This window comes from Pleurodeles waltl, chromosome 6 (assembly GCF_031143425.1).
Source record: "Pleurodeles waltl isolate 20211129_DDA chromosome 6, aPleWal1.hap1.20221129, whole genome shotgun sequence".
In the NCBI taxonomy this organism is placed as follows: Eukaryota; Metazoa; Chordata; class Amphibia; order Caudata; family Salamandridae; genus Pleurodeles; species Pleurodeles waltl.
In genome coordinates, this window is record NC_090445.1 from 858,358,760 (window position 1) to 858,372,836 (window position 14,077).

General features: G+C 44.4%; 1 protein-coding gene across 2 annotated transcripts in view; it reads right to left on the bottom strand.

Annotated features, from left to right (window-relative positions):
* Nucleotides 1-2,792: 2,792 nt before the first annotated feature.
* LOC138300344 (neurotensin receptor type 1-like) overlaps nucleotides 2,793-14,077 on the bottom strand; it is a 336,333-nt gene continuing 325,048 nt past the window's right edge. The window contains exons 3-4 of one of the 2 annotated variants that reach the window (XR_011204913.1): nucleotides 4,097-7,000; nucleotides 2,793-3,902 (exon numbers count right to left, since the gene is read on the bottom strand). Coding sequence is in view for 1 of the 2 variants with exons in the window: in XM_069239609.1 (XP_069095710.1) it covers nucleotides 6,429-7,000 (572 nt within the window). In the remaining variant the exon portion in view is untranslated. Of the gene's footprint in view, nucleotides 7,001-14,077 lie in introns of both variants that reach the window. The other variant, XM_069239609.1, reaches the window with a different exon arrangement.

Consider the following 14,077-nt stretch of genomic DNA (forward strand, 5'->3'; position numbering starts at 1 on the left):
TGGTGAGACCATTTCTGGGTTGAGGGGAATCCAGACTCTGTCAGCTGGGCAGAGGTCAGGAGACCTGCGCCAGCCAGACTCTTGTGTGGCCCTTGGGGACAGTGTGTCCCTTGAGGGGGGTAAGTGTGCCCCCCTGGAAGTCCTGGTGTGCCAGGCAGTGGTTCAACCGCAGGGTGGTGACTCTGGGTTGAATGATCAGGTTCAGGAGGTAAACTCTGACCTGGTGGGGGGTAATTGTGCTCCCAAGGAAGTCCTGGTGCGCCAGGCAGTGGTTCAACCGCAGGGTGGTGACCCTGGGTTGGATGACCAGGTTCAGAGGGTAAACTCTGACCTGGTGGGGGGTAGGTATGCCCCCCAGGAATTCCTGGGTTGCCAGGCAGTGGTCCAGTCTGTGGGTACAGACCCTGGACTGGAGGATCAGGTGAAGGGGATAAACCCTGACCTGAAGGGGGGAGCGGTTTGCCCAATCTCCCCCCCTGGTGTGATTTCAAGGGGTACTCTCCCTGAGGGGTGGGTGCAGAACCCTGAGAGTAGGGGAAGGGGAGAGAAAGACTCACCCCTGACCCCAGAGCAATCTAAGTGTACAGACCCTGGATTGGAAGGCCAGGTTCAGGGTGTCCCCCCTGACCAGGAGGAAGGGGCTACTGCTAACATTGCCCCTACCATGTTGTCTTCTGGGGGGGGGCACTCCTAGTTGGGTGGTTCAGGACCCCAGAAGAGAGGGCAGGAGGAGGGAAGCCTCACCCCTGGCCCTGGTCCAACCTGAAGGTACAGACCCCAGGTTGGAGGATCAGTTGCAGGTTAACATCCCTGCACTGGTGGAAGAATTGTGCAGGACTGCTTCTACAAGCACCTTGACAATTCTTTACTCTGGTGGTGCCGCTCCTGGAGGGAGGGTACAGAGCCCCAGAGGGGAGGACCAGGGTCAGGTTATCTTCTCTGACCTGGTAGAAGGTAGAGTGGTCAAAGGGTGTCAGGCACCTGGGGCTACCGCCCCCCACTCTCCACAGTCACAGTGGTTGGAGAGGCCTGAGGTCAGGCTCTCATCCCTGACAGTTGTCAGGGGTCACTGTGGCTTGCTGTCCTGGTGGACAGAGCTGCCCCTGGGGGGGGAACGAGAGTCACACCCCAGGGGTGGAGTGGGCAACACCACTGTGTTGGCCCTGGTGGTACTATCTGCCCATTGCAATACATCTGTGAGCAAAGTAAAGTTAGGTGCTGCACAGATGATGTCTGTCGATGTGGAGAAGGGTTCCCCATGGGTTAGCTTAGTGGGCCCTGAGAGTATAGACAGAGGGATCCAACTGGAGTCAGGAAGGCGTAGAACTGGAACATGCCCCTGCTGTTGTGGGCCTTGGTCCTTGTTCTATCGCCCCAATCAGGGAAGTACATCAAGGTATTGATTGTTCTCCCCTGGCTTTAGGCTGGTAGGGGGTTGTGTTGGACTTTTGCTTATGCAGGGTCATCCCCATTCTTTTTGCCTCCTGCCTCCTATTTTTTTCTGACCTGTTGCTGTTGGCTTTTCAACTCTGAGCACTTTACAACTGCTAACCAGTGCTAAAGTGCATATGCTCTCTGTGTAAATTGTATGTAATTGGTTTATCCATGATTGGCCTATTTGATTTACTACTAAGTCCCTAGTAAGGTGCACTAGAGGTGCCAGGGCCTGTAAATCAAATGCTACTAGTGGGCCTGCAGCACTGGTTGTGTCACCCACATAAGTAGCTCTATAAACATTTTGAAATTCTTGCCACCCTCTAGAGTTGATAACTCCCTTGTGATCTTCCATTTTGCTTGCTTAGCATCTTTTGGCTGTTTCCAGGCGCCTCTCATGGTCATGGTAACTTTTCTCACTGTCTTGAAATTCTTCTGCATTAAAGATGATGGCCCTTTCCTGTCCTGCCTTTACGATCGCTTCTATGTGCTTTTACTCTGTTCATTAGCTCAGTGTCATGCTAGAGAATCTGGGGGTCATTGGCAAGAAATATTTTGGGGGCCCTTGTTTGGAACAGCTTTGAAGTTTATTACCCATATTTTGCTAATTCAAGCCCTATGTTAGCTAACAATATTGGATTCGATTTTAAAGGTTAAGACACTAAAATACACATAGGTGAGCTAGAGAGAAGCTTCACTTTCCTAGGTGGCCCCTCGGAAGGTGGAAGAACTGAGCAATTGGCCACTTTGTCCACATCTCTACCCTGGTTATAACCTGCCACAGCTGCAGGGGAACCTTTTAGTACTTCATGCCTATTTGTGACCCTTTGCACAAGCCTAAAGCCAGTTTTACACATGTACATATTTTATCAACGAACATATGTACAATTTTTGTGGTTCTGAAATTCATGCACTCGCATACGGTCTATTTCTGAGGATAAAGTAATCAACTTGTGTAAAATGTGGAGATGTGCAAATTTAATTTCATAGCACTGTGTATTTGAAGTATGATGTATTTTGTTAGTAATTTAGCTACAATCATTATTAGGAAACCATTTTCAAATGTAGAGATGGAGAGAAAATATACAAGCAACTCAGGCAAAAGCACTCGTGCACAAAACCTAGAATTCTTTGCTCCTAGCGTAGGTAGTGGTCATCTCGAAACTTTAAAGCATAACATAGCAAGGCATGGTATTGCATAACTTGGTGCAGCGTAGATCTCATGACCGTGATATGCCCTAACCAAACATAAAGTATTGTAAGGAGTCATAACTTAACCTCTCAATAAAATAAATGTATATTGTATTTTGAAAGCATTAATCACACAACTAATCATTCTATGTTTTACATTTTTTATTCAAGTTTGTCCATCCCTTGAATAGAACAAATATTTTTCGTGCGTTTATGGTAGGCTGCATTACCTCTTAAAAGAGAAAAACAGATTATTATATTTCAAAATTGTGTCTGAAGAAGCCAGCCTCCATGGTGGGTCTTTAACTTCATCAACTTGAGCTATGTTCAGATCATAAACTCAGAACTCCACTGGCCCTCACCTGCTCCACCTAGTAGGATAAACTGCATGCATCCCACATCCAGGAGGCTCTTGAAAAGACCCATCACCTTTATAATCCTTTGGGCAGACAGAAAAGTTCATGTTTTTTCTGAATCAGTCTTCATTATCTGCTGTGGTTATGTGAACAACCACCAAGGTGCAGTCACACCTTGGTGGTTGTGCACTCTTAAAAATACAGCCACTATTATACTGGGATATAATCACATTGGTAAATTCAGTTGTACACATGTTTTTGATTGAATTGACCCTACTTATGCCTTGCATGAATTCGCAAAGGGATACCTAGTACGCATAAATCCACTTAGGAGTGAGAAGATGTGTGCTATGAGTGTGAAGTTTTCCATATCCCTAAAACATACTCAGTTGGGTGTTCCAAGGTATGGTTAGGCTAGGACATTTGTGAACACCCACCAACATGGATGCTTGTAGGCATTCATAACTCCCCCCTCCCTTATTGCCCTAAAAAGTGTACAATTTTTACTATAGGTAAGGACTGGTTTAACTCCCCTTTTAGCATGGTAAGGAGAACAGATCACCCCAGATTATGGGTGATACAGTGGATAAGTTTTCTCTACAGAAAAAAAATCTAGTATGCGACAAAAGGACTATGGCCCTCATTACAACTTTGACGCCCGCCAAGTTGTAACCACTGTGCGGCCGCCAATGCAGCCGCACTCCTGCTGTGGCCATTATGACATCCCCGCTGGGCCGGCAGGCGGAAACCAGCGGGGATGTCAGCCGCAACATGGGAGCCGGCTCCAAATGGAGCAGGCGGTGTTGCGGCCGTGCGACGGATGCAGTTGCACCTGTCGCGCTTTTCACTGTCTGCTGTGCAGACAGTGAAAAGCTTTATGGGGCTGTGCCAGGGGGCCCCGCGACTCCCCTTTCCGCCAGCCTTTCCATGGCGGTTCCTACCACCATGAAAAGGCTGGCGGGAAGGGGACTCGTAATGCCCTGGGCAGCGCTGCAAGCAGAGCTGCCCTGGAGCATTAAATCCGCTGGGACCAACGTGGCAGAAAACCGCCGGTCCCGGCGGTGTGACCGTGGCGCTTCCGCCGCGGTCATAATATGCGAGTTTGCACCGCCAGCCTGTTGGTGGTGCAGGGTTGTAATGACGGCCTATGTGTGCACAGGGGAGCTTATTCTCCCATGCAGTGCTCTCTACTATGGAAAACTCTGCACCAGGGGAAAAAGATTCCACTAGGAATGCCACATGAGCTTCCCAGAAATACTTATGGAAACCCATTCAGGGTGCCACTTTCTAGGCTTACCCATGGGAACATCAGTGAATTCTAGAAAGGTAGGTGATAGGGGAGGTGGATATGTTTGCCCGTGCTTTTCCTCGTTTGTATGAGAATCGGGCCCATAGTGAAGGATCCTCATGGCAAATCTCACTCCCTCAAACAAAACTAAGCCTAAACGATTCTTGGCCCAGGATTTATACCACATCTAGTTATAGCCCCAACATTTTATAGCAGCACTAAATCGAACTATGGGCCTATACGCCCCTCCGCCTGCAAGGACTTTATACATGTTCTATGGTGTTGTAATTGCCTGGAACTAACTCAAAGAACTTTCGTAGCTCGGAGTTCCCTCAATCGATTGAGAAAAATAAACTGCTGCTTATCTATGACCAAGTAGAAAAACATTGTGCTGGCACAATGGAGTAATGCGACAATGATTGAACGCCCCTGCAAATTGTGGTGAAGGGTCTCTAAAACGTAACCTTGGCTGACATTTCATATGTTTAAAAATAAAACAGCGCTCAGAACTGAGTTATTTGTTACAACACTGCAGCTGACAATCGGAAATGATGCACTTCAATACACCAACGGGCACATAGATATCGTTCACAGAATTGTTCATGCACAATTTGTTTTTTCTTATACAACATGTCTTTGGCATGCAATGTAATCATCACTGTTGAATGCTGATCATAACATTAGCACTTAAAAAGCAATATCATCACAAATGACCACACTCCAGTGAAAATATCTTGTATTGTGTCATGCAGGAGCAAAAGCAGTTTGTAGATGTTTTCGGTGGACCAGGCCGATGCTTGAGCTATGAGTTTTTTCAGGTTATGTACAGAAATGTTTTCAATCGATGACCTGCCCGATGTTGACGCAATGAGTTTATTCGGAATCTATATTAATGAAACCTAGTAAATCAGTGGTTTGGAAAAGCTCCCAGTTCCAGTGTTTGTGTGAGGTTTTAGGTAAATCATTCAAATGATGGAATCTCTGTTGTAGCTGCTGTTCCCAAACTGAAGAAGGTTGGGCTCGTTTGTAAGAAGTACAGAGTTAATTAAAGTAAACATGAGCTGTTTAGTTCTTCGTCTTCCCCTGATCTAATATTACACTTTGGTTTAGCAGTTTTGTGGCATTTTACTACCATATTAGATGTCTTCTTTTTCCCTGTTTACACTCATTTTATTTAACTGAATCCGGTAGCGCAAGTCTCCAATCTTCAAACCGATTTACAGATTTACACAATAGTGGCAAAAGCAGACATAGAATAGCAGTCTTTACTTACTTAGAAGCCTCTCTCCTCCTTTTTAATTCTGTTTCCTGGCAAGGAGAGCCCATCCTCTTGTACTTTGTGAATATCAACCCACAGTCTAACCACCAATGTAGTTTGCAAGATTTATATACCTCTTACCCATGCATGAAAGAAAATTATATGTTGCAGGGTATACTGCAAACTTGCCTTCTAAGAGACCCTTAAACATTGGAAATAAATACCAAATCATTTATTAGCTGGTTCCAATCTCCTTTTTCGTATGGCTCTGTAGGCCACTACCTCATTATCTTCCTTCAAAATTGCTAAACTTTCTCTCACCCTCTTCCAATGTCTGTAACTCTCTTGTGTTAAACCCAGTGGTGTCCACAATTAAAGACTGAATGCCAGACCCGTCCTAGCATCCTGTGTGTCTTCCTCCCAAAGATGGAGAGCCCAATTTCGGTCTTGCAAAAAAAGAGGCTGCAGCCAATCAGAAGAAGTGTCTGGTGCAATTTGTGGAAGACAGAAAGGAAAGTAATGACAGTGTGGGGCCATCGTGCAGACCATGGTAGCTCGTTATGCAGTGCTTTCCTTCTAACAAGCCTCGAAGTCACTCTTTTCAGAGGGTGAAAGTGTCTTGCACTTGCTGCGGGTGCTTACAGTTCACGTTTATAGTTTATAGATATATTATCTGGCTGTTCCTTATGTTATGGTACAGTCTTCTGCATTTCATCTGTTTCACCTCGTAGCTTTGCATTCCTTCCTCTTCCATCTCTCCCGAAAAAAAATCACTTACTTTGTGTCCTTTCTCATTATTTCTATTTATTCTTTAGGCTGGTGACACATAGCAGCTCGGAGAGTGGATTCTGAGGCAGTGTTGAAATGTAATATCTTGCCCCCAGCTGGATAGCATGCACAACTAAACAGGGACTTGCTTGCTCACAGAATGATTTCTCAGGGGAGGACTATCTGAGCGCACAGAATGTGAAATACCGTCGATTCGTTGTACCATGAGATCTGTTTTTACTGGTGTGGAGTAAGAAGAGTTCCTGGGCTCCATAAGAGTTAGGTGCCTCATGGAGAGGAGTTGAGGGTCGCTTGCCCGACCCTGTCCCGTAGAATCCCTTTGTTCCCCTTCATTGGAATTTAATGTCCACGTTGAACGATTGCTTGGCGCTGACACCAGGGATGAGCCCCTTGACCTGCCACAGGAGACCTGGAAATTGTTTCTAGCCCCTTTGAGAGACTTGTTCATCCAGGGGAGCAGCGGGGTCACGCTTTCCCAGCATGCACTTCTGAAAGAGGTAGAAGAAATGCAGAAGAGGATTGGGTCCAGCGCACTGTTGAGATACCACAGTGGCAAAGACAAGTAGGTCTTCAGCCAGGTGTATACCTTGTAGACGTAGGCGTTCCAGTTGTCGATATAAATTTGCATGAGGGATGAGGCTGTGTCAGGAAAATTACAAAGAAAGAAGGCAACCACAACAGCACCTGCAGAGAAAAAAAGAAAACTATTAGTCATGCAAATGATGAACAATAAGGAAGCTTTTAGCTGTCTCTTCACTGCACTTGTAAGCATTAGTGACATTTCAATACACCAAGTGAATAAAAACGTGTATTTACAGCTGTGAGTATTTTCTTCATTTGTACTCATCACGGTGCTTTAGACACTGAAATTCACACGACACAAAGTCCAAACATTCGTTTATTTTGATTCGGTTTACTTCATGAATGTAATGAAAGTCACATCAAAATGTGCGTTCTGCTTTTTACAGAACAGAATTCAAACGGTAGTTGTCAGAAATAAATTCCATCGTAGGGAATTTGATTAAATATAATCTGTTCTCGATGCAGATTTTTTTTTATTGTCAAGCGTCCAGTGGCGCAGCAGGGCAGTAGAGCCCTATTATATGTTGCCTCTTATGAGCTACAGTCTTACATAACCTCGAGACGACCGAGTACTACTGCGCAGAAAATACAAAATCGCCCACCATGACTAAACCACTCCTGGGTTTAATGACTGAATTGGGAATAAGCACATTTAATATAAACGCATTCAAAATTACCAATGGGATTGACGAGCACTGATGGCGTGTCTGTAAAGATTTTATGCAAATAACAGGCCACAATTCGACTTAATGCTTTTTAATAATCTAACACAAATTAATTCTGTGAAACACAATCAGTGGCCTGAGAGACATCACTTTTACTCTATTACGCTGAGAACTGTTACCATGTTTTTGCTGCCAGTATCTGAAAATATTAATTCGATAGAAGGACAATGTCAGGATTGTTTAAAAGGCACCTCAGTCGAAGTCCCTGAACAGTCTCAGGACTGGGGGTAACGCTTCCCACCCTAGCTAATTTACTTAGGGGGTTATTCTAACTTTGGAGGAGGTGTTAATCCGTCCCAAAAGTGACGGAAAAGTGACGGATTTACCACCAGCCGTATTACGAGTCCATTATATCCTATGGAACTCGTAATACGGCTGGTGGTATATCCGTCACTTTACCGTCACTTATGGGACGGATTAACACTCCTCCAAAGTTAGAATAACCCCCTTAGTCTGGGACTCGTTTTAGGCCAATCAATCTTTTGACCCTGACTGGAGACACCTTAACAGATAACTAATCGGCACGTCAATCACTAGATCAATAACCTCATCAATATTCACGATAGCAAATTAATCAATTTAGTTAATAACATCAATAAGAATCAAAACATACCATGACCTTTTAGCCATGAATAACCACACAGAATTAAGTAAGGTTTATGATATTTATTCCCTATTTGTTACACTCTACCAGCAATTTTATTAGTCTCAAAACCAGAAAACACATCAACAATGTCACAATATGACAACTCGAATAAGATTTCATCAAAGCAAAGATCATGAACATTAGAACAAAGCACAACCGTCAACATGGATTAACAGAGCAGAGGATCATTAGCACATTATTCAACAAAGCATAGATTCAGTTGTTTGTCTATTTGCGTCAGTCTTAGTGAACCCCTTAACTAACCTCAAATTAGCATTAGCATGTTGAGCTTCATGAAAAACAATTTAGCAACACAAATTTATAAAACATCTAACTATGGTCTCTATCAAAAAGAAGCAGTTGGTTCCTAGAAAGAAAAGGCAAGCAGACAGTTACAAGTTCATCATCATATAGTTACCGTCCGTACTGGGTCAGCATACAGAGTTAGTCTTCATCCTCAGGACATCAGTTGATTCGCCCTCAGCCAGGATAAGCAGCAAAGTTCAGCAAGACAGGGTAATAAGGGACACTTCCCTTATAAGGAGGAAAAGTATGAATCAGGCAAGACAAGGATGAAGATGGTTTGAAGAGTCAAACAGCAAAGTCTTTAAGACAGAGTGGCAAAGTGGCTAGGTAACAGCAAAGAATGGCGCGTAATGGCTAGAAAATGGCAGAGAAATGGACGATTTCTCCTTGTGACACAGGGTTATATTACTCTTGCTGTACAGTCTCTTAATTTCCAATTGGGCAAAATTTGATGCATCCTTATATCCAACCAATAATTGGCTCGTCACCTCATTAGGATTTTCACTTTAGAACAGTTCCCACGTAGTTTATTGGCTCCTGTAATTGACGTCTCCAACGGGTAGAATGTCAGGTAAAACATTTATTCTCGCAGGCTCAGTCAGTAGTTCCATTGTCTTTACCAGTTCAGGCGACCTTGTACCTGTTGCAAGTTTACATTGTTGCGTTCAGCAAGAATGTCTCCTTGAGCAAGTCGGGTCTCATGAGAAAGAATTTTACTATGGTTACACACATCTCCTAACTTCTGGAAAAGTACGGCTACATGTCCTTCAGCAAGTCAGCACATTGCATGTTTAGAAAAACACATTTAATATGAGACTGGTGGCTAGGCCCCAACTCATGCTAACTAAGGCCTCGTAATTAATTTAGCAAAATCTTAACATATAACTCTTAATACTAATACAAAACCACACATTAGTACATTAATAATCCATTATTAGTCAATTTAATTTAGCATCGTATACATTGGTGGCCACTTCCTGTGGGCACATTTCACACATGTATGTTAAAAGCATATTAATACATTATCTATGCGGCATCCTTATACATTAATGTGCAAATATTTCATGTTAATTTTGATTATAAAAATTTTGATTATAAAAAGTACACTCCAACACTGGTAGCGAGGTAACAGCTATTCCACAATGTAATATTCTCATAATAAATGCTTTGTGCCTGTGGAGGTGCTCTCAGAGCTGCTGAATGCAAAGCAAGCCAATGAATGCTCACTAAAAAGGTACTCTATAGCCACATTATCTCCCGTCTCTCCTTCGCCTTCCTTAGTAACCAATGAGGCCTCTTGCCTCTCCTAGACTCCTCCCTTCCCAAACATAAAACACCCCACTCTTCCCCCGCCTGCTTTTCCTTGACTCACCTGTAGACTTACCTCTTTCCTCCTCCATGGCGGAGCCTGGGGGCCTTCAGTGCTGGATCTCAGTGTCGTACGGTGCTCCCTGTGGCGGTCTCCTTACCTGGCAGCATTCTCATTGGAAGCGTGACTCTCTCTGGGATGCGGTTCGCAGATGCTGCAATGGAGTCAGGCAGTTCTGCTGTGGCTGCGCTTCCAGTTCAGTGCCTTGGTGAGGCAGGGCACGGGTTAGGGAGCGTTTCTTCCTATGATGTGCGGTAGGAACAGGTTTTTATGCCTGTTTTTTGTTACGTTTTGGGGGGAATTCAGAGGACTGTGATTGGTGGCGCCAAATGTTTGGCTGGAATTTCCCCACTGGTGTTTTGCAAGGGTTGTGTCCCTTATTTAAGGTGGGCAACGGTGCTTTGGAGCATTTCTTTAGTACCATAGAGGGAAAGGGAACTGCTAAGAGAAGGCATGTCTTGTCTATGACTTCTTCCTCGGCGGAGGCGGAAGTCCCTGTGAATCAGAAGAGATCTCGGGCCTCCAGGAGTTCGGGAATGGGTGCCTCTCATGTCCATGGAAGAGGTGCAGGACATGATTAAGGTCTCAGTGACGAGGGCTCTTCAGGTCCGTCCATCCCAGCCCAGGAAGTCATCCAGCTCTCACACATTGGGGGCAGACGATGGGTCCTCTGATTCAGATTGTGAGGCTTCTTCTACTTCCTCTGGAGGGAAGTATGTTTCCCGGGAGGAGATGTGGGACATTGTGGCTCATGTACGGGAAAACCTGGGGTTTCCTTCTTTTCAGTTATCGGTAATGAACTCTACTTTGTTTCCACAGTATGTTACTCCTTCTTGCTTTGCCAAGCATTTCCAGGGTTCTGTTAAGGAATGGTCTTCAGGGAATGGATAAAGCTGGATAAGGTTCAGGTCCCAAGGTTCCTACAGAAACTGTATTTGTTGGAAGGGGAGGGTGTCCTTCCTCACTCTGCTTGGCTGGACTCAATTCTGGCTCCTTTAATTGGGAAGACGGACATCAATCCAGAGGACTGTATTCCGGCTGATGCTACTGATCAGAAGGTATTCCTTCTCATTCAGTTGATCAGGTCTTTCCTGGTCTGACGGGAAGGGGCTCAAGTGATTTTGGTTGCTCCTCGTTGGCCTTGAGTGAATTGGTTCCCTTTTCTGCAAATGGTGAACAGCGAGCTGGAGTGAGTTCTTCCAGTGCACCTGTCTCCTCTGGTTTTTCCGAGCTTATCGCTGGTGTCATTGAGGTGCCTGCGTTTGACGGCATGGAGCTTGAACGGAAGGGGTCTGATGGATGTGAGGGTCACGGAGCAGCTGGCTGTGACTCTGCAAGCCTCTCGGAGAGCATCCACTCTACATGCTTAGGCCAGGCATTGGAAGGTGTTTTCTTCTCGGTGTATGAGGAAACAGGTGGCTCCTATGGTGGCCTCTTTGATTTTGGTGATGCAGTTTCTGCAGGATGGGGCTGGCATGGGTTTATCAGTGGCCACCTTCCAGGTGCAATGGGCAGCAATTCAGGCATTTTGTGGTCCTTGGCAGAATTTGAAGGATGAGGGTGGATTGATGTAGGGTTTTTTTCAGGGTCTGGGGAACTTTTTTCCTAGGCCGGTTCGGTCTTTCCCCAGTTTGAAACCCAGTTGGTGTTGGATGTCTTGACTGGGCCTCCTTTTGAGCCCCTGGAGCTCTTGACATTTAAAACCTGTTTTCTGGTGGCCATTACACCTGCCAGATGTTTAGGGGATATGGGGACTTTATCCTGTAAGTTCCCTTTCTGCAAGGTCTTTCTGGATAGAATTGTGCTGGTTTTGTTTCCCTCCTACTTCCCTAAAATCAATTCTGCTTTCCATGTCAACCAGGAGGTCATCCTCCCTGATTTTTGTCCTGAGCCTTCCGAGGAGGAGGAGTGCAGATTGCATTGTTTGGATGTACAGCGGTCCTTGCAGTGGTACCTGGAGGTGGTTAAGTCCTTTCGAAAAGGGGGACTCTTTGTTTGGGAATTTTGGTCCTGTTAAGAAAGGGAAGAGGCCTTCAACTGCTAATTGGTGTAGGTGGATCCGGTCTCGGGTCTTGTTGGCATTTGAGGTGAGGGGTTTGGTTCCTCCTCAGGGGTGGTCCAAGCAGCTATGGTGGCTGAATTGGAGGGGGCTTCTGTGGTGAAGATTAGAAGGGCTGCAACTTTGTCTACTTCCCCTACCTTTGTCCGAAACCATCGGATTGCTGAGTTGGAAAGTTTAGATACTGTGTTGGGTCACAGGGTTGTATCCTCTATAAAGGAAAAGGTGTTTCTGTGTCTGTTATGTGAAAGTTTGATGATTTCCACTCAGTTGTCAGTTTCTGTTCTACTTGCTATGTTTCACTGGTTACTAAGGAAGGCGAGGGAGGGACGGAAGGTAATGCGTCCATTACTTACTCATAATGGCATTACTCCTAGTCCTACTCCCTCGCCTTCCTTACAGTTTGGGTACCGGACAACTGAGTTTCTGGTTGGCTTGTTTATGTACAGAAGAGGGAAGGGCCGGGGGCGTTTTATGTGTTGGAAGTGAGGGTTCTCGGGGAGCCAAGGGGCCTCATTGGGTACTAAGGAAAGCAAGGGTGTAGGACTAGGAGTAATGCCATTATCGGTAAGTTTTACAATACTGAAGCATCTATTTTACAATTTTAAAAAGTTGCCCTCCCATGTGGCAGCTACGACTGTGTTTTCTGTTTTAAATTGATGTCACCTAGCATGGAGACATGGAGAAATTTTTAGCAAGGTGGTTAATAACTCTGAGTTACACTCTGTCTGCTCTCTGTTCACAGTGCGAGATACCCCTTCTGGGGCAATTCGTGCAACATATTAAACCAAATTAACATAGCATAACATAACAAATGCATGTTGAAACCCTTAACTGCTGTGCCTCTCAGCCCGCTTCCCTCGTGCTGAGCACTTTTTTTTTTAATGTTTGGGGCACTTTGTGCTTAAATCATCATCATGTTTTTTTCCACATAAGGTATCTAGGTCAAATTTGAATCCTGGTTTAATTGCATGGTTGGAATTCTAACGGTACCCAAGATTTGCCATTTCTACCGGAGAGAACTGAGAGATTAGCCAAAATGCATCAACATTTATGGGTTTTATTGGCAAAATAAGTAAAAGTGCTGTGTAGGAAAGTGTATTTTTTTCTAAAAATTGCATCAATAAGAGGGTTTTTGTGCTATGGTCACACTCTTCAGGGTTCTAAGGAACTGAGTATTTTTTCATTGTTTTAAGTGGTAGTAGATTTTTTGTATTTCTTTGAGGATTTTACATGATTGTTGCTTGTGGTAGAAACGGGTGTGAAACCCAGAAAGGTATATATTTCTGAAAAATAGACAGAATTCAGAATTCAACAATGGGTCATTTGGGCAGTGTTTTCATAGGTTTCCAAAAGAAACTAATCTTTGAAATTAAAAAAATAATGAAAATGAGTATGAAAAAAAAAGAAATAGGTGACAAAGCTCTCCTATGCATTTTCTGTCCCAATGACCAATTTACTAAAGTAATATACTGTTACATCAATCAGACCTTTCTATTAGCAGAGATATATACTGTTTGTTGGTCGTCCAGAAACACATGATACCCTGAGCCAACAATTGCAATGCAGTTTAAAATGATTTTTTTATTGTGTACTACCCATACATCAATTCATGTGGTAAAATGTAATGACTGGAACATGGATATGGAGAAAACTAATGCATTTTTGAAATATGCACAATATACTGAGCGTAGGAATAGTGGTTATTTCTACATCTCTGAATCTGGGGGTAACCCACACTGTCATGTGATTCAGACAACTCATTTGCTTACATTTGGAAGCCACAAATTGAGATAAATTTAATCAATAATAATAAATGTTCTGCTCTTCTGTGTTCCCACACTTCTCTGATAAAAATAGCATCCTACTTTTATGCCTGGGCTTATCAGCTGTGACCGAAAATTCAATCTGGAAACATCGAGATTTCCCCTTGAAAATCAACCCATTTAGGCAGCGTTCCTGTGGTATTTGGTCTGGGGCACTTCACCACCGAGGGAAGCCTACCAAACCCAGACATCTCTGAAAACTAGACACTCAGGAGTGTCCATGGTGGTGTGACTTGAGTGGATCCCAT